This window comes from Ipomoea nil, unplaced genomic scaffold, assembly GCF_001879475.1.
Source record: "Ipomoea nil cultivar Tokyo-kokei standard unplaced genomic scaffold, Asagao_1.1 scaffold1703, whole genome shotgun sequence".
NCBI lineage: Eukaryota > Viridiplantae > Streptophyta > Magnoliopsida > Solanales > Convolvulaceae > Ipomoea > Ipomoea nil.
The window spans coordinates 2,888-23,568 of NW_017618131.1; the positions used below are offsets into that span (position 1 = coordinate 2,888).

The 20,681-nt window shown below is 31.9% G+C and overlaps 2 protein-coding genes and 2 long non-coding RNA genes across 5 annotated transcripts; 3 read left to right on the plus strand and 1 right to left on the minus strand.

Annotated features, from left to right (window-relative positions):
- Nucleotides 1–1,231: 1,231 nt before the first annotated feature.
- On the minus strand, nucleotides 1,232–2,041 carry LOC109191595. The gene has a single exon (XM_019342204.1). The coding sequence runs from the start codon at nucleotides 2,039–2,041 to the stop codon at nucleotides 1,232–1,234; it is 810 nt and encodes a 269-aa protein (XP_019197749.1).
- Nucleotides 2,042–9,809: 7,768 nt separating this feature from the next.
- LOC109191601 lies at nucleotides 9,810–11,505 on the plus strand. Of its 2 annotated transcripts, XR_002055957.1 has the most exons (4): nucleotides 9,810–9,915; nucleotides 10,213–10,514; nucleotides 10,678–10,726; nucleotides 11,454–11,505. It is a non-coding gene; the product is annotated as an uncharacterized LOC109191601 (long non-coding RNA). The 2 variants fall into 2 exon arrangements; XR_002055956.1 differs by lacking the exons at nucleotides 10,213–10,514; nucleotides 10,678–10,726; nucleotides 11,454–11,505 and adding an exon at nucleotides 10,139–10,185.
- Nucleotides 11,506–13,438: 1,933 nt separating this feature from the next.
- On the plus strand, nucleotides 13,439–15,134 carry LOC109191604. Its single transcript, XR_002055960.1, has 2 exons — nucleotides 13,439–13,516; nucleotides 14,928–15,134. It is a non-coding gene; the product is annotated as an uncharacterized LOC109191604 (long non-coding RNA).
- A 1,384-nt stretch (nucleotides 15,135–16,518) lies between these two features.
- Nucleotides 16,519–19,442, plus strand: LOC109191596 (the record flags this gene model as incomplete). Its single annotated transcript, XM_019342205.1, has 4 exons — nucleotides 16,519–16,681; nucleotides 16,808–17,967; nucleotides 18,010–18,560; nucleotides 19,415–19,442. Coding segments are annotated over 4 exons (1,902 nt in total), but the record flags the coding sequence as incomplete, so codon positions are not given.
- Between the last annotated feature and the right edge of the window lie 1,239 nt (nucleotides 19,443–20,681).

A 20,681-nucleotide genomic window follows, 5' to 3' on the forward strand; every position in this document is an offset into this window, starting at 1 on the left:
TTCACCAGCATTATCCATTCGTATGTTTTTAACAGGATAATCGGGGAATTGGGCATTCAACCTAATGATTTGGCTCATAAATTTTGCGAATGCCATATTTCGAGTGGACAACAAGCACACATGTGTCCATCGGGTGGAAGCATCAATAAGAACCATGAAATATCGAAATGGTCCGGATGAAGGATGAATTGGTCCACAAATATCACCATGTAACCTCTGCAGGAAGACAGGTGACTCAAAACCAATCTTAGGACGTGAGGGCCGAACAACAAGTTTTCCCTTTGCACAGGGAACACAAGTGTACTCTTTTGTAGAAAGAATGTTTGTCCTAAGAAGGTTATGTCCAGTCGAATTAGAAAGTATCCGGCTTATCATTGTTTGCCCAGGGTGACCTAAGCGGTCATGCCATAGACCGAAAGAATGTGTATCTTTAAATTTCACCGCATGTGAAATGCAGGAAATTTGGGGCCTGATATAACAATAATACAGGCCTGAAGAAAAGGAAGGAAGTTCTTCAATTTTCTTTTTCTGGTTATTGACCGTTTTGGTCAAGATAAGGAATTCTGTATTGTTTTTTGTTTTAGTTTCTATGTGAAGCCCGTTTGACCGAATATCCTTGAAACTAAGTAAAGTTCTTTTTGATTGAGGATATAGGAGGGCGGTTTCAATTATTAACTTCGTTCCGTTAGGAAGAATAAGTGAAGCTCTTCCAGAGCCCACAATAGGAATGTTATCATTTGCTATTGTTGAGAGTTTGCCTTCGTGTTCTTTGAGTGCTTGGAAAAATCTTCTGTCTGTCAAAACAGTGTGCGTGGTTGCACTATCGACCAAGCATAAAGCCGAAACATCCCTCATATCTCTATAGAGAAACGAGTAATTAGGAAAAAGGAGGGATAGATATTTTATTCATCAGAAGATTTATTTAAAGAACATAGAGTACTCGTTCAAAAAGCACACAATCACTGAAAAAGTACGAAAGAAACTGTCATGGGCAAACCACGATTATTACATAAAACAAGAATTATGGAAAAGAAAAGGAATCATTCTTGATCTCTAAAATCTTCAAGCTCATACTTCATGAGGTCATCATCATCAGCATTAACAAGTGCGTTTGCTTCTGGTAACGCAACATGGTGGGACTCATTTTTAGGTTGTGTTTTGTCCCTCTTCATCATTTGCTGATATGCCTCTACCAAATGCTTCGGGGTGCGACATGTACGAGACCAGTGTCCTATGCACCCACACCTATAGCAGGCTTGTTGCTGCCCGGAATGATTGTTTGATGAGATTGGTTGTCCTTGATGTTTGGGCTGCCTATTTTTGTTGCGGGAGTTATGATTCTTGTTGCCTCCATTTCTTCCTCCACGACTCGGACCCCTTCCACGACCTCTTCCTCGTCCTCTACCTCGGCCCCCCTAGTGTTGTTTGACTGGGCAACATTGTGTGCTTCAGGCACTGGTGCAGAGCCAACAGGGCGTGCATTATGGTTCCGCATTAACAACTGGTTATGCTTTTCAGCTACTAGGAGGGCAGAGATCAGCTCAGCATGCTGGGTATAGTTTTTGGCCCTGTACTGCTGCTGGAGTACAAGGTTACTAGCATGAAAGGTGGACAAAGTCTTTTCGATCAAGTCTTTGTCAGAAACTTCTTGCTTACAGAGCTTGAGCTGTGACACAATTTTATGTAATATTGAATTATATTCGGTGACAGACTTATAGTCTTGGAACCTCAAATTCAGCCAGTCATATTGTGCCTGAGGGAGGACAAGTGATATTTGTTGATCAAAGCGGTCCTTGAGGGATTTCCATAAAATGTAGGGGTCATTTTCGGTAAGATATTCATTCTTAAGATCATGATTAAGATGGTGACGGAGGAAGATTAGTGATTTGGCCTTCTGGGCCGCATCACTTGTGGAATTAGCAATAATAGTATCTTGTAGCTCAGTAGATGTGAGATAAATCTCAACATCCAGAGCCCAAGTCAAATAGTTGCTCCCGTCTAGGGCCAATTCGGTAAATTCTCGCTTGGTTAGGGCAGCCATAATCTACAAAGATTATTAGGAATATTTTATTATTCCAAAATAGCCAACAATATAATTGAGAGATATTGATCAAGAAATATGGGTCCAAAACATAACATAACATAGACTCATGTAGAGAATATTAAATCATTGGCCCAAAAAAAATTGATAAGGAATCAAAGAATGTTGGCCCAAAGAAAAGAAAGGACATAGTATAATGGCCCAAAGAGATCAGATTATAGAAGCAATTAAAACATAGCATAAAGGCCTGTTATGATCGTAGGGAAAAAGGAATGCAGTAGCGGCGTTCATCGCAGACCTGCCTAGCGCCGCCGACCAACGTGCCGCCATCGCTGATTTACCGGTCAGCATCGATCGTTGCCGATTCCATCTCCGGTCTCACGAGATCGAGACAGAACGCAGATCGGAAGAAATCCACGGCGATTCAGGTATGAAGTTCGAAAAACATATATTTTATTTCGATTTTGATTTTGGTTGGCGGAATATGAATTTATATATATATATATATAGATCGGGGATGCTAAACGCATATACATAAGCATACAGGCATATACAAATTTCTGGAAAATATACACCCCCTTTTTAAAAAAATCAAGAAATTTGTTTATCATATATCCACTTTCTGTTAAGAAAAAAAAATTTGAATATGGAAAAAGAGTGTTTAAAAAAAAATTCTCCGTCTCTATTTGCCGGCTGAGATTTTTCGAATAAATAAATTTTCGAAAATATGGATAAAAGTTTCATAAATTTGTATATAATCTGGAAAAAAAATTTCGAAACAAAAAAAATTGTTTGAGTCTATCTACCGTTTCCAGTTTTGTAAAAGATCCATGAACATAATGTGTATAATGTGTAAAAGATCCATGAACAGAAAAAATCATATGTATACGAAAAAAAAAATGTATCATCAATATTATTCACAAGAAATGCATATATATATATATTAACATAAAATCTGATAGGTTCACAGTGTCTAAACATACTATAGATGCATATATGTATACTACCAGTAAGATAATCATATGTCAAAAACCACATATTTTCAGATGCATAAACCATATGTGCGATTTTAGGCATAAAAAAAACACAAATACATAAAACCATAAATACATGTGATTTTGAAGCATCCATAAAATAGCAAGACATAAAAGTTTATAGGATTACCGTTCACCGGGGTTGAGCGTGCTGATAACGTGTTGTATTGCAGGTTTGAAAGCCTTTAGCTCGTGAAGAACGAAGAACAATAGGAACAGTAAGAAGACAATGAAGAACAGAGAAAAGGATTCTTATTATTTCATTGAAGTTCTCTGTACAGCATTACATCATATATATATAACAGCTATTCTAGAATCATACCATAAATATCAAGCTGTTACAAATCAAATCATTAATGCTAGAATAATGTCCATAATTAGATTTTACAACAATTTCATTATTATCGATGAAAAGTATGTACGCCACTTTATTCAATCGTTATGCTGTGGAACTGTGTCCACCTTGCAATGCGGACACGATTCTATGTTCATATATAATTACTGAATTATATGTTTATAATTATAAAGTTATATATTTATAATTTTTGAACTTCATATTCATAGTTATTGAACTCTATATTCACAATTATTGAACTCTATATTCACAATTACAGAACTCTATGTTTATAATTACTTAATTATATGTTCATAATTATAAATGTATATATTCATAATCTTTTAACTTTATATTCACAATTATTGAATCTCTATATTCATAATTACAGAACTATATTTTCACAATTATGTTCACAACTCTATATTCATAATTATAGAACTATATGTTCAATATTTTTGAACTATATATTCATAATTATGAACAGCTTTAGAACCATAACATGTCCACCTTGCAAGGTGGACACGGTTCCATAGCATAATTTGCCCACTTTATTGCTCTTATTACTTAAATTTAAAAATAAATTAGTAGCTACAACATAAAATAATACATATGCATTTAATTAATTTAGAATTAGATGTCTCACAACACATGAAACATGTAGGAAAAAACTACCACTACCAAATATCAACATGTGCTTGTAAGATAAAGAGTTCATAGCACAGCTAAGATCTCAGTCATATACACAACAAGACAAATCAAAAACATCGATCATACACCATAATCTCATTGCATGATTAATCCCTCTATGATACCACCAATAACCCAATTGCACATGACACACTACCAATAACAGAAAAAAAGGACATGTACTGAAGATGAAAACAATAACAATGCCACCCAAAAGAGAATTAAAAATTTAAATAAAAAAGAGTATTTAGTTAGACTATCGCTTTTAGACTTAGTACTTAGATTAACGTTATTACAAAGTTGCAACATTTATTTTTTTGACAGTTATATATAATCAATCTCTTATATATTATCTTGTATTTATATACTTTAAATTACCAATTTAAATAAACTTATTTAACATTTATTTACTTATGCATGAACATTTATTTTCTTCTATATAATATTGCATTGATATACTTTGAAATACTTATTTAAAAATAAGTATTGGGCATTATCCTATTCGCGCAAAGCACGTAGAAAAACTAGTGTATATATATATATATATATATATATATATAATTAAGTTCTGGTGCGGTTAGGGTGCCCAGGTGCGGTTGTGCGATTTAATCTGGGCCATTCATCTCGCTTAAATCAACGTCCAGGATTACCAAATTTTAAAAAAAAATGATGTGGCAATTTTGTAATTTTTACATCTAGGTCAAAATTAAGGTGAGAGAATCTGTAATTAATGTGCGCGAGTTTTGTATATAAGATGCGTGAGTTTTGTGCGTAAGGTGCATGATGTTTGTGCTTAATGTGAGTGGGGTTGTGCTTAATGTGAGTAGTTATTAAAACTTAAAGTCTGTGAGTTAATACTTAAAGTGTGTGGGTTAATTTTGTGCTTAATGTGCGTGAGGTTGTGCTTAATGTGCGTGAGTTTTGTACTTAATGTGCGTGAGCTTGTGCTTAATGTCAGTAGTTGTTGAAATTTAAAGTATGTGAGCTAATATTTAAAGTGCGTGAGTTTTGTGCTTAATGTGCATGAGATTGTGCTTAATGTGTGTGGGTTTTGTACTTAATGTGCGTGAGTTTGTGCTTAAGATCTAACACTTAAGTGCATGTTTCTATCACTTAAGGTGCGCCATTTTTAGCTTATGCTTCTTTCTTCCAGACATGCATTTTTTTTTTTAATTCTCATTGATTTGAGTCGTTGATCTAAATTTGATCAACGGCTCAGATCTAACTGCACAACCGCACGGGAAGCTATACCCGCACATGAACTCTTCCATATATATATATATATATATATATATATATATATATATATATATATATATATATATATATATACTAGTTTTTCTACGCGCTTTGCGGGAATAGGATAATGCCCAATGATTCTTTTTAAATAAGTACAAATTGTTTTGAGAATTTGTTAATGACAATTACTATCAATAGAGGATGATAATAAATAATTCAAAATATAAGATTACAATATATATTGTTATAATAATATAGTAAAAATTAACTTATAAATTTCAATTCTTAATTAAACAAAAAAAAAAAACTTAACTCAAATTTATTTTTTTAAATAAAAGAAAATCAAATGATTTTCAAAGTTCCTGGTTTATAATCATTGAATGCTATGTATTTAGATGAGCTAATTATTTGACCAAAGTTTATATTAAATTTTATATTATATTTTTTAATACTTTGTAACATATTCGTAGTATATGTTTAACAATTATGCCAACTTTAATTGGGATGTGGTTCAACCCTAAGACCTTTCTTATAGAAATTAATGAGTAAGATAAGAATAATAAATAGTTACCGGAATATTTCGTTAAAGAAAGTTTATACTAACGGACTTTAAGGTTATTTAAGGGAAGAAAATAATATAATAAAGGGTAAATAAGGAAAATTATTAAGAGATATTAAAATCAAAATAATATGAATCATTCAAGCAGTCTGGGGATGTACCGTTGGTTGGGACAGCTGCGTTCGATGAAACATCTGTGGCTCAAAAGTGTCGGCGTGTATCTAATAGGTTTGCTTTGTTATTAAAATAACTAGTAGGTGCACCCGCGCGATGCGCGGCTATATATATAGTATGATATATATACAGTATAGAATATAGTTATTTGAACCTCACAAAATGTGAAATGAAAAACTTGTGATTTTATTACACATTGATGAATATAGTAATTTTATTAGACATTGTTGAAGACTTCATTGTTGAAACAATGTGATGCATGGCTACCTATATAGTACATAGAATTACGTATAATAATATAATAATAATAAGAAACCTAGTATTTAAAAAAATACTAAATTTTAAATAATAAATTCTGGAATGTTATTATACATTATTGAAGACTTCTTTGTACACAACATTTTTAGTCGTACTAAGACATGGTACACTTTCCCCGCAAATCAAAATTTTCAAACCCCTGGGGTTACTAACTCTTGAAACAGCTACGTACAGTTGTCCATGGTTAAAGACAGGTTTTTTCAACAACAACCCCACTTTAACAAGCGTTTGTCCTTGACTTTTGTTGATTGTCATGGCATAGGATAGCATCAAAGGAAATTGCTTTCGTTGAAATTTGAAAGGCAATCTTGGATCTGACGGTGTAAGTGACATCCTAGGAATCAATACTCTGGTTCCTGCATTTGTACCGCACATGATCTGGCCTTCCAACACATGGTCACGGATTTTATTCAGCAAACACCTCAAATAGAAAAGTTCTCTAGTAGCTGGCGGGACATAGAATATATGTCCGATTGAGAACCCTTTTTTCCGTGGCTACCATTTTCTAAGGTCTTTCTTCCAAACGAATCGTGTTGGCATCTAAACATAAGTAAGTTCTCTTGCATTAGGGTATGTTTTATTTGCCTCAAACCATTCCAAAAACATGCTCTGTGCTATAGTAGGTCTATTAACAATGTTCTCAACAGCATCATCATTTGCAAATATCACACTCTGTTGATTAGGAAGGTGAAAGCTTTCCACTGAAGGCGCCCTAAGCTGTATATCAAAACCAAATAGACGCCAAACCGCTTCAGTATATTTTTACATCAAATTATTTCCATCTCCAATCCATTACACCAATGTTATTTTATAATTTTTACTAAACAAATATACTAAATATAATAAATTCTTGGGTCAAACTTTATTTCTTTCATTTTTTTCTTCTAAATAATCTGACCCAAAACTAATCCAATAATGTAGCACATAACCCGAACCCAATAAAACAATTAATAAAATGTTTTCTCCTAACCCTAAAACTATCTCTAGGCAAATTATTGTGTGAACCATGGTTCACATAGTGCTGTATGGACCATAAAAGAAAGTACATTTTTAATATATTAAAACGTACATTATTTTTGTACCGAATGTACATTATAAAAATAATATATTTGTAGTATTCAAATAATGTAATTTCTCTGAATACAAAGTACATTTTTAATATTCTAAAAGTACATTATTTTTGTACTAAATATACATTATTTTATAACATACAAAATATGATCCACATAGCTTCTGTGGACTATAGTCCACACAATAACGATTGCCATCTCTAAGCATCTGCACCAAATTTTACACCACAAGGAATATTCCTTGTATATTCTTATATCATTTTTTTTTCTATCTCCAACCCATTACACCAAATTTTATTTCTTTACTAAAACAATTTATTTTTTCATAAATTAAGACTTTGTATTAAAAGTACTTTTAATATTTTAATATAAAATATGATTATAATGTAAATACTATTTTACTCCACAACAATAAATCATAGAACATCCATTAAACCATTCAAGATTATTACCTCTTCGTTATTGTTAATATATTAAGTTTAATTTAACAAATTGTCTAAAGTTATTCTTAAAACCAAGAGTTATTTCGGCTAAGCCTCCTCAGAATCTGCAACCAAGTGTGTGAATAGCATTTAATACAATTGTAATTGTCTTATGGCTCTTAACGGTAGCTTTTTATTTGGAAGTAAATTGATTTGCAAGAAGTTGTTGCTTTATTATAGAGCTAGTAGTTGCACCCGTGTGATGCACAACTATATATATATATATATATATATATATATATATATATATATATATATATATATATATATATATATATATATATATATATATAGAATATTTCGTATAATATAATAAGATGAAAAAATATACAATTTTAAAACTAATAAATTTGAAATGATCAACTATGAAATTTTATTACACATTGTTGAAAACTTCTTTTGGACATAACATTTTTTAGCCGTACTTAGACATGGTACATGTTCGCCACAAATCAAAAATTTTAAACTTATTGGATTACTAACACTTGAAACAGCTACGTACAATGTAGACTTTCTATTTAACAAAAGGGTTTAAATGATTCTGTTCCTTAAATCATTATTTTACTATGCCTTTTGAATCACATTTTTTTTCCTATTTTTTAACTTTGGTGGTATGTACTTAGTATTTTGCTTTCTCATATGGAGCATAATTAGTATTTTTCTAGATATTGTCTTGTGCGATGCACGTGGTAAATACAATTTTAATAAAAATAAAGTGTTATTGTGCAAAAAAGGAAAAATATTATTGGCAGAAAAAATTAAATTACAAATTATAAAAAACCTCTTTATAAACTACATCAGTAAGTACAATTATTTTATGTTTCGCCACAAATTAATATCTTAAGACCGTCTGAGTTACTTAATCTGAATACAGCATCATATAACTGTCCATAAACAAATACGGGTTCATTTTCTACAGACACAATCGAATAAAATTTTTAAAAAATTGAAATAGTACAAACTATATATTATATAAAAATCTCTAATATAAACACTATCTATTAATCTATCTATTAATTAATCTCTATAACTTTTTTATATATTTCTATATACAAATATATATATATATATATATATATATATATATATATATATATATATATATATATATATATATGTGTGTGTGTGTGTGTGTGTGTGTGTGTGTGTGGGTGTGTGTGTGTAATATATAATATAGATTATATATATAAATAATATATGCATTACACCTCAAATGTCAAATTTATTATGCAGGTTACACATGCACACATATCATTTCAATATATATATATATATATATGCTTCAGGGGGTATTCACGTTTGGCATATGCCTGCTCTGACCGAGATCTTTGGGGATGATTCCGTACTACAGTTCGGGGGAGGAACTTTAGGGCACCCTTGGGGTAATGCGCCAGGTGCCGTAGCTAATCGAGTCGCTCTAGAAGCATGTGTACAAGCTCGTAACGAAGGACGTGATCTTGCTCGGGAAGGTAATGAAATTATTCGCCAGGCTTGCAAATGGAGCCCTGAACTAGCTGCTGCTTGTGAGGTATGGAAGGAGATCCGATTTGAATTTAAACCAGTGGATACCTTGGATCCAGATGGAAATTAAATATAAATGAAATAAATACCTTAGCAGATAAATTATTCGGAGATAAAGGATAGGGAGAAGGAACTCAAGGAATTACCCTTCCTTCTCTTCTCTTCTCTTAATTGAATTGCAATTCAACTCGGCTATATATATATATATAAAACAAAAATGAAGGGTCAGGAAGCTTTGTGTTCATTTCTTACTCGGAATATCTCACCCACACATTTATCTTCCTTACCATCGCTCTCTCTCTCTGCATCTATCTATCTATTACCTCTATGTCTCTATAGTACTTGATTTTCCAGATTTGTGATGCAATCATTGTTCAAGCATCACAAATTTGGCAATCATACTACCATAAATCTAAGCTAACAGTGAAGACGAAGGCTGCTACCATCATCGTTGTAAGTATAATCCTTCTATGAAATCTATCTAATTCGTTTAATTTAGCCAAGCATTTGTAGATTATGTTTATGAATTTCTTCAATTTAAAGTCTAAGAAGACATAATCTATGAAGATTTTACCCGATTTGTGCATTAGGTTCACTTAATTGTCTGTCTAGGGTTTTTTTTTCTTTAAATTTTGCAATGCATGCGTTGTTAGGGTAATCTATTTAACTTTTCCAGTACTTGGGTGGGGATTAAATGTGTTGATTGTTGTTGATGGTGGATTTTAAATTTTTTTTTTTTTTTTTTTGCAGAATGAGTAGCTTCATACATTCGAGCATGAAGAAAGCTAAGTATCTTCTACATTGATTTGTTTAATTTCAACCTAGATTTCATATACATGTTGTGTACTGATACAAACAAACAAACAAAAAAAAAAGATCTATTGAAAAATAGTCATTAAGTACTATTGAAAACTAATAATTGCTATGGCTTATTAATGTCCGACTACTGTTTTGTAACAGTATATTTCCAGGGACCAAATGGCTTATTTGAAGGAGGTTCAAATGGCTTGGCACTTGAAATGTCAAGTAAGTGTTCTTAAACTTTAAATTAAGTAATACTTATTTTTAACATTATGCTTTTTTTCATACTTAAACTTTAAATTAAGTATGACTTATATTAAGCTCTCTTGTTTTTATTGGATTAAAGATTCTACTTTAATTTTATAGTAAAAAGTAATTGTGTTACTTAATATGATATCTTAATTATATTTACAGGTTATGCTCTACAGTGTTAAGTTTATGCAATCCATCCTCAGTTACGAAAGTAAGTTTTCCTAACCTGCTCATTATTCATTTTCTTTTAAGACCTAGGACAGTATGTAACTTGTAGAACTCTCAATGCATTGATAATTTTTTTGTTTTTGTTTTAGCTATGCAATAGTTATCTATGTGTATGAATTTTTACACAAATCTGTTGAGTATATACATTAATTTTGACTGTTTAAGTTGTACTGACAGTATGTAACTGGTATAATTCTCAATGCATGATTAGTTGTACTACAATATTTCTTGTATTAGGCTTAAAATAGACTTTGTTGTTTGTAATGAAAAAAAATACTCTTTATTTCTTCAAATAAAAAAAAATTACAGCATTCTAATTAGTATGCTTCCATCTTTCAGTCAATTCGTTTAGGGTTTCTTATGCATGACTGTTGTCCAATTCGAAATTGATCAATTTTTCATACTGTAATCTCTTCTCCTTAGTAAGAATAGTTAAGCATGCAGATCGATTCTCATAGATAAAATCTCTTAATTTCATATTTGTATGATTCACCGCAATTAGGGTTCTAAATCGTGTTATTTTTAATGCTGCTCTAAAAACACCAGATTGAGAAGTTACGGTTAAGTGTGTTTTTTTCATGTGCTAAATGCTATAAATATATTATTATTCACACAAACACTCACCTATAATCTACTTTTTGAGGAGTAATCTCTAATCTATTTTTCATACTGTAATCTCTAATCTATTTTTTTTTATGGACATACTGGAGTTATTGGAGGAGATGGAGAGCATAAACAGAATCGGAAAGCAATAGGGATGCAAGCTTCATTTAAAGTATGAAAAAAGATAAGTTTCGAACTTACCTTTATTTTGCTCACTTGGTTTCCTTTTGATGCCTATAATTGTTGACTTAGTAATCTTCTTCATTGCACTGTCTATTGTGTGTACTTGCAACTGCTAATGTCAATTGTCTCTCTAGCTGAGGTCTCAAACTGGAAAACTATTTTTGTAGTTAGATGGGGCAGCTATCAGTAGATTGGTTCATTGTAGCAAATTTATATTTTTTCAATGATTTTGCGATTCGAAGTGGAACTGAAGGGTTTTCTCTTAATAGTAATGATAGCTGGCCATCAATTATATTTAATATCTAAAGAATGTTTTACTTTCCCTAAGAATGATTAGTTTTTACTTCACAGCCCAATAATTCCATTTTATTCAATTTCTGTATATAAGTTTGTAGAATATTGAACACATTGCTTCTTTGCTTCTAATTGTCTAAAAATCTTTTTTGTGCCAGTGTATCCTTTCCTTTTGGTGTTGTTCTTTAATATTGGACACACAATTTCTAACCTGTTTTTATTTTTTTTCTTATTTTGTTGAGGATGGAATAACCAAAGCTCTGGATACATTGAAGAGAATGAATCAGAAAATAAGACATCAATCAAAGAAACTAAAAGCAGCATGGTGATCTAAGCAAATAGGTTAACATTTTACATTTATTTTCCTGACTTTAGATTAGTTTTTAACAAATTGTTCTCAATTTTAGACCCAGTTCATATACATCAACTCGGACCTTTATTTGATTGTTGGATGAATATACCATTAATCCAAAACTTTTTGGAATTCTTCGTTTCAGCTATCAGTCTTCTAGTAACTTAAAGTACCCAATTTGCATTAGTTAGTGTATTTAATTGTTGTATATAAGTCATTATATAGAACAATTAAGGATAAGTTAACATTAAATTTTATTGTATCCTTCCCTTTATAAATATCTCTAAAAATGTTTTTTGTGCCAGTGTATCCTTTCCTTTTGGTGTTGTTCTTTAATACAGTGATACAATTTCTAACCTGTTTTTTTTTTTTCTTTGTCTTATTTTGTTGAGGATGGAATAACCCAAGCTCTGGCGGAATTGTAGAGAATCAAGAAGAAAATAAGACATCAATCAAAGAAACTAAAAGCAGCATGGGGATCTAAGCAAATAGGTTAAGATTTTTTTTTTCCTGTTCTTTAGATTAGTTTGTATGCATATAATTGCATAGTTTGTAAGTTTGTTCATTTTAGTTTGCAAGGCAATAGAAACTTTTAATTAAACAGAATTTTGTTAACAAATTGTCCTCAATTTTAGACCCAGTTCATATACTTCAAATTGGCCCTTTCTTTGATTGTTGGATGAATATATCATTAATCCAATACTTTTTGGAATTCTTTGTTTCAGCTATCAGTCTTCTAGTGTATATATATAAGTCATTCTATAGAACAATTAAGAGCTTTGGTAGAGTAATGAAACTATTTAGATACATAAATAATTCCTGAAGCTTAACCTAAGAGCAGTACTTACTGTATTATTTAAATTGCACCACATTTAAAAATATTTCAAAAGTTAAGGATGTTTTCCAAATTTTTTTGACTTAGATTTTTTTAAAAAAATTGCCTTTTTTAATTCTATATCACAGCAGATTAAAGTTAGGTGTAGTATCAAAGTATTTCTTCTAATTTAAGGATATTCTAACAGATTGAGTGTTTCTATGCTACTGTGCTTTATTGGAACCAATAGATTTGGTAGATTAAGAATCAGGCACTAACCTATGATTAGTAGTTTGTTTCTCAATATGGATTCTTTGAAAGCTTAACCTAAGATTAGTACTTAGATTCTGAAGTTGAACAATTTTATTGTTAATTTTAGTTAACTTTATTTTGTATTACAAAGATTTCACTTAAGTGATGTGTATTAATTCATTTTCATATGTGCTAGCAGTTTTTGGTGGACACCAGCATGGACCAAAATTGAATTTGAGAGTTGCAAACACAGTAAAAGAAGAACTTGCAAATAGGTGAGTAAACCTATCTTTATATTTTAGGCACAAGTTATTTAGTTCTAAGAGGTTATACTTGCCATTCAATGTTCTTAGTATCTTTACACAGTTTTATAGGAGAAGTTTAATATCTAATGGAACCTATACAAAACTACATCTACAAAGTATAAGTTCCTTGCCAAATTTTGTCCCTGGTTTCTGCATTTTAAAACCTTGAACCTTGATCATCCTTCCCAATCACCTGAAATGGAAGTTAGAAAATCTACAAAACAGGTTATAATAGTAGCAGTAGAGGCACCAATATATGGTAACAATGAGTTAGGCAATATGGTAACAATGAGTTAGGCAATCTCATCAAGATAGTAAACCATAATTAGAAAATATCCCAAAAATAATCTTTAATAATGAGGGATCAACAGGATTAGAACTAAAAATATTGTTTAGAGATCATCAGGATTAAATAAACCATAATAAGAACAAAAAAATCAGTCTTTAAGTCTGGATAGGGCAGGTCCACAACAATCAGTTTCAACCAAGGTCACAATTACATTTTTTCCTTTTTAATTTGTGCTTCCTTCAACTTCTTCCTACTTTTGGATGATGAAAACTCATCCAAAAGTGACCTTTTAATATCTCCTGAGTTGTCAGCATTGTCATCTACTTCCTTTTGTGAGGCTTGAATAGAGGCAGGACTATTAACTTCCACTCCAATAGAGGCTTCCTATTATTAACAAAATCAGTAAACTAATTTAGCCACCATCATAAAAAAAAAAAAAAAAAAATTCTAGAGCAGAGATTGCATCACTGTTTGTTTCCTCCTCAACCACCCTTCCAATCACATCTGCCAATTTAACAAAATATTAGAAAACACTACTAAAAATAGATTAAGGAAGATATTAGTAGTTAAAAAAGTAAAGATAGTACCAATCAATTCCTTGTCATTCACATTAGCAGGATCTTTCAAAGCCAAAAAACTCTTTAGCCGAAACATTTTGCAAGGAAAGCCATTAGAATGTATCTCCTTCACTTGTGTTCTATAGTTGAATTTGATTAGGAAGTCATGTTCTGTAATCTTGTAGACATAGTAGTTTGTAGAAGCCATGAAGTTCTTGATTTCAAATACTTTCCCTTCTTTGATTATATCTCTATACTTTCCAATGTCCTTTTAATAATACTGGCATGAATGTAGTCTCCCTGCGAATAAAATAGACAAAAAATTTTACACAGCAAAAGATCATTAGGTTAGTAGACAGCATATCATGAATGTAGTCTCCCCGGCAAAAACCTAAAAAAAATTTATACACATTTATAGACCATTAGATTTGTAGATAGCATGAATATGATTTTTTGAAAATAAAGAACACTACCTCTTCATCATGGAACAATACTTCCATGCTCTTACTGGCCTGCCCTTCTCCCCTTTTCTCAGGCACTTCATAGACCCTTACTGCTCTCACCCGGATTGCCCTGAGCTGGTGTTCCGGCTTGATATTCTTGACAGCAATGAACATGCTTGGCATCTTGACAGACCAATACTATTTCGAAAAGGAAGTAAACTGAACTTAATGTGTGAAGGATTTTTGCCATGAAGAACCGGGGTATTTATACAGGTTCATAATTCAAATTTACCATTGATTTTGAGCAGCAGCCAATGTTTTGGAATTCGCACATCTCATTGAATGTGTATTTGCAGATTGCAACTCTGCATATTCCGTGTAATATATATAATATTCTCTTGTTATTATTTTTTTTTTTTTGAAAATATATTCTCTTGTTATTTACTTGCATGTATCTTCGAAATTGTAGGCCTGATGCGTTTCTAATATTTATTTTGTTTAAACTTCCAAGAGTTCTACATTAATTGAACTCCTTGGGAACCAAAGAGTTCTACATTAATTGAACTCCTTGGCAGGGCCGTCCCTGGGCAAGTCTGCCCAGGGACGCCGCACAGGGCCCCCAAATTTTGAGGGCCCCTTAATTAAAAAAAAAAGTATTATATATATTAGGCAATAGGCATGTTAGGTTTCAACTTTCAACGTGGAAGACTACCAAAGCCCAAAGTTGAAAGCCCATAAACCTTTCTTCAAAAATAAGTAAAGCCCATATACACTACAAGTCTACTGTCTATAACACAAACCTTAAACCTATTATATATTACTATATTAGCGGCAAATATAGACTAATCTAAAGACTAACGACAAACAGAAACACGAATCGCAAACGAAAGAGACGTCAAGCACCTAGGTATTTGAATAAAGATAGATTCACGAGAGACAAAATTATAACAAATTACTTACTGCCTAGCAGTCTACTAGTCTAGGTATTTTAACTTCTATTCTTTTAATTTGATGATGATATTTGTGAATTCTATGTATTTGAATTAATTCAAATATTGAAATATTTAATTTAAATGTTTGTGTATTTGAACTAGATTAGGTAATTCAAATTTGGGAAAGACGACAAATTTTACTCGTGTGCTACTGATTCTTCAATTCTCAAACTCTCAAGTTCTTCAGATCTCTTGACAGGTAATTAAAATTACGTATTATTTTATAATTCTTATTTATTGGTTATTTACATGACTTAATAATTCTGATTTCAGAATAATATATTCAAGAATTCGTTTCTTGATTAATTATTTATTCGTAGAGTTTCTAAATAATTTTTTATTTTTTTCTTAGGATTTTATGTCTTCTAGAAAATATTCATCTGGGTTTGAGAAGCGTAAAAAGAAAAGAAGAATTGAGCAACTAACTCAATCTCAAAAGGGGGCTCTTGAAAAATTTATTACAAAAAAAACTCAAATAGATGAGCAAAAAGATGATGCCAAGGAAAAATTGTTAGATGCTAATCTTCATATAGAAGATCAAGATGATTGTGAGATTGGAAAGAATTTAAATGATAATGTGCACAACGATGACATGTATCATTGTGACAATGAAAATAATAAGAATGTTGATAGTTGTTTAGATGATGTTGGTCACAGTGATAAACCAAATGATTCGCTTTTATTTGACATATATGATCCAAGAAATTGGGAAGCCCTTGATTCTAAATTAATAGATATTCTTGTGAAAGATGGTCCAAAAAGAGATTTATCAATAAATAAAGGTCCTAAAGATAAATTCTCTAGAAGATTTTCATCAGCATTTTACACAAGATATTTGCCAAATGGAGAGAAGTGTGATCGAGATTGGCTTATATATTCAAAAGAACTTGACAAGGTGTTTTGTTTTTGTTGCAAGATTTTTAAAAAAGGTATAGGAAAAGGTGTTTTGGTGAATGAAGGTTTTAGGGACTGGACACATCTTGGTGTTAGACTTAAAGAGCATGAAACGAGTGTAGATCATATAACTAATATGAGAACTTGGATGGAGTTGCGTCTTAGATTACAGAAAAATGAGACAATTGATAAAGTGGCTCAAGAACAACTTTTGAAAGAAAAAGAATATTGGAGGAAAGTATTATTTAGGATTATTGCAGCTGTGAAGTATCTTGCTAAAAATAACTTGGCATTTCGTGGAACAAGTGGGAAGTTGTATGAGAATAACAATGAGAATTTTTTGGGTCTAATTGAAATGCTGGCTGAGTTTGATCCTATCATTCAAGAGCATGTTGTTCGTGCTAAAAATCGTGATATTCATCATCATTATCTTGGTCCTACGATTCAAAACGAATTGATACTTATGCTTGCTACTGCAGTTAAAACAGAGGTCATTAAAAAAATCAAAGAAGCAAAATATTTTTCAGTGATATTAGATTGTACTCCTGATGTGAGCCACCAAGAACAAATGTCTTTGATTTTAAGATGTGTGGATATATCAACATATCCAATTAAAATAGAAGAGTTCTTCTTGGAATTCTTGGTTGTGAATGACACTACTGGCCAAGGTCTTTTTGAAGTATTACAAAATGTGTTGATATCACTTGATCTTGATATAGATAATGTAAGGGGACAAGGTTATGACAATAGGTCAAATATGAGAGGGAGACATCAAGGTGTACAAAAAAGACAATTGGATATAAATCATAGAGCATTTTATACTCCTTGTGATAGTCATAGTCTTAACTTGACTTTGTGTGACGTTGCAAATAGTTGTGGCAAAGCAAGAGATTTCTTTGGAGTAGTGCAACGTATTTACACAATATTTGCTAATTCCACAAAGAGGTGGCATATCTTGAAAAGTAATGTAACAAATCTAACTCTTAAGCCATTGTCATCTACTCGATGGGAAAGTCGTGTGGAAAGTGTTAAAGCAATTAGATATCAAGTTAGTGATATTCGAGAAGCCCTACTTCAAGTGGCAGATACAGACAGTGATTCTAAAATTCAAAGTGAGGCAAGATCTTTAGCTACAAATGAGCTTGGTAACTTTGAATTTTTGCTAGCCATAATCATTTGGTTTGAAATCTTATATGCGGTTAATGTAGTTAGCAAGCAATTACAAACAAAAGATATGCTTCTTGATGTTGCTATTAATCAAATTAAAGGGTTAATTTCTTTCTTCAAGAATTATAGAGAAAATGGGTTTTCTACCGCCATGGATATTGCAAAGGAAATTGCCACAGAATTAGAAATTGAGCCAGTGTTTCCTCAAAAGCGAAAAATTCGTAGAAAAAGACAATTTGATGAGAGTGCTGATGATACTTCATTATCTCTAGAAGAATCTTTTAGGGTTGATTATTTTTTATACATTGTAGATCAAGCTATTATTTCATTGACCCAGAGGTTTGAGCAATATGAAGTATATGAAGGAACATTTGGTTTTTTGTTTAGTTCTCACAAGTTACAAACGATGGCTGATATGGATTTGAAATCTTGTTGCATTTGTTTGGAAGCAGCTCTTAAGAGAGATGAACAGTGTGGTGATATTGACGGAAATGAATTGTATATTGAGCTAAAATTGCTTAGAGAGATGTTATCGAATGAAGAAAATATAGGAGCAGTGGGTATATTGAATTCATTGAAACAGATGGGTTGTTTTCCAAATGCTACTATTGCATATCGAATATTATTAACTATCCCAATTACTGTTGCATCTGCAGAAAGGAGTTTTTCAAAGTTGAAATTGTTGAAATCTTACTTACGATCAACTATGCTGCAAGAGAGACTCAATGGATTAGCATTAATCTCTATTGAAAATGAGATTTTGGAAGAAGTTGATATCAAAAGTTTGATTGATGATTTTGCGTCTAAGTGTGCACGACGCATGTCACTTTTTAAATGAAATTTTAGATGTATTTTTTATACAATATTTATAATTTGAATTTTTGACACAACTTTTTGAACAACTATTATTTATATATAAAAATTACTTGAAAAAAAGGGGCCCAAATTGAGATATTGCACAGGACCCCCATTTTGATTGGAACGGCCCTGCTCCTTGGGAACCAAGGAGTGTATGCTAAGTTAATACGAATAGTTGCCTTTTGAAAACGGCTGTGCGTACTACCAATGCATAATCACATAACACGCGCAGAACAAATAACCTCTTAGATGGATAAATATCAATAAACCAAAACTGCGTCGTTTTCATTGGGCGGGAAACAATGATTGGCAAAACTTCTTGCTTTATTATAGAGTTAGATGGTTTGGAATTCGTCTTTCTAGTAATCATTATCGTCATTGTTTTTTTTTTTTCTGTTTATTTTACTTATTGCGCAATGTATAATCTCTATGACGCACACTTATTTCCTGGTTAGTTTAACAGACTTGCACAATGTGATACTTTATGGTTGCACATCCTATTCCGCTCTGAATTTCAAATTAACCAAGTTCTAGTCCACTTAACTGTTGTTACATTTTTTTTTTTATTGAAGTTGCATTTTTATAATCACTTATGTTGCACAGTTTGTCATTCAAATTCGTTTTCATTTGCATATCTGATTAATTAATATTTTACACAACTTCTTTAGGGTGGATAACCATTTAGCAAATCTTTGATCATTAACAACTACACTTAAAATTGCATTACCAAAAACCTCCTCATCCTTGCACATACTGGTTCTGAGTGGTATTTCATATTCACACATTTTCTTACACCTTCGTTGCACGATTGCTAAATCATGCATTACCCTTTTATCGAGATGCTAACAAATTTTAAATACTTGCAAATTGAATTTGTAGTAAGCCGCAAACATTAGCCAGTAGCATGTTTGTGTGCGTAGTTTTGTCACTTTCTGTCAGTAATAGTAATGACACAACTTTTATATTAAAATAAATTATTGCACATAAAATTGAATAAATAGAAACCACTACGTTGCACAAGTCTCTACTGGAAATTTATTCATTGTCATGCTCTTTCTTGTCATCTAAGAACGTACCCAACATGTCTTTCTGCTTACATAACATAATAGCAGTTAGTAACTCAAGTTAAGTTACCATCCTGCACTATCACGATCAATAGCTGAAGTTCGAATTATATTCAAAATGCACAATACTCATGGTAATGCACAATACATAGTACCATATATGCACAATACATAATACCATATGCACCCGAGTGCATGTCAATATAGATATGAGTGCAGCTTGTGCACTTGTGACCGACTAACAGTACTTAGGTGTGCATTCTAGAGTAAGAACATGTGCATATCAGGGGAGATCCGTGTGCAAATTAAGGAATGAGTGTGTGCCACTAGAAGATCATTTCATTAACACTTGTGTGCATTCCAGCAAAAGATTGAATGCTAAAAAACCTAAAATAAATAGTACCATCATCCAAAATATACAAGTCCCAAAAAATATTTATAAACAACGGGCACTAGTGTATTTTAACATCTTTATACATTGTATGTAATCATCAGCGGTTGTTGAGTTCATTTTAAAATTTCACTGCACGTTCGATGTTACGGGGTTTGTGTACATTACTGTCACTCATTAGTCATTAGGATCTCCCGCATGAAACTCACACAGAGGGCTTGAAGGCCGTCGGTATCCCCCTTTGGTAGGCCACACTCCCAAGACGTTGCAACCTACCCACATAATTTATGTAAGTCATTCTGTTGGTGGATCCATTAACACGTTAGTCTCGTCCTCGATTAATTTTTGGTAATCATAATGTGTTTTTCTATCCCAATATATGTAGTTTACTTACCAATTCTTGCTTCTTGCTCCTGTTGTTCTCTGCTTTTTGGATGCACAATAATCATACATGTAAGTGACAAATTCACTCAATATCCA

Excerpts from the sequence above, each read along its gene's own strand:
- LOC109191595 (XM_019342204.1), bottom strand. The coding sequence starts at position 2,041 with ATGGCTGCCCTAACCAAGCGAGAATTTACCGAATTGGCCCTAGACGGG.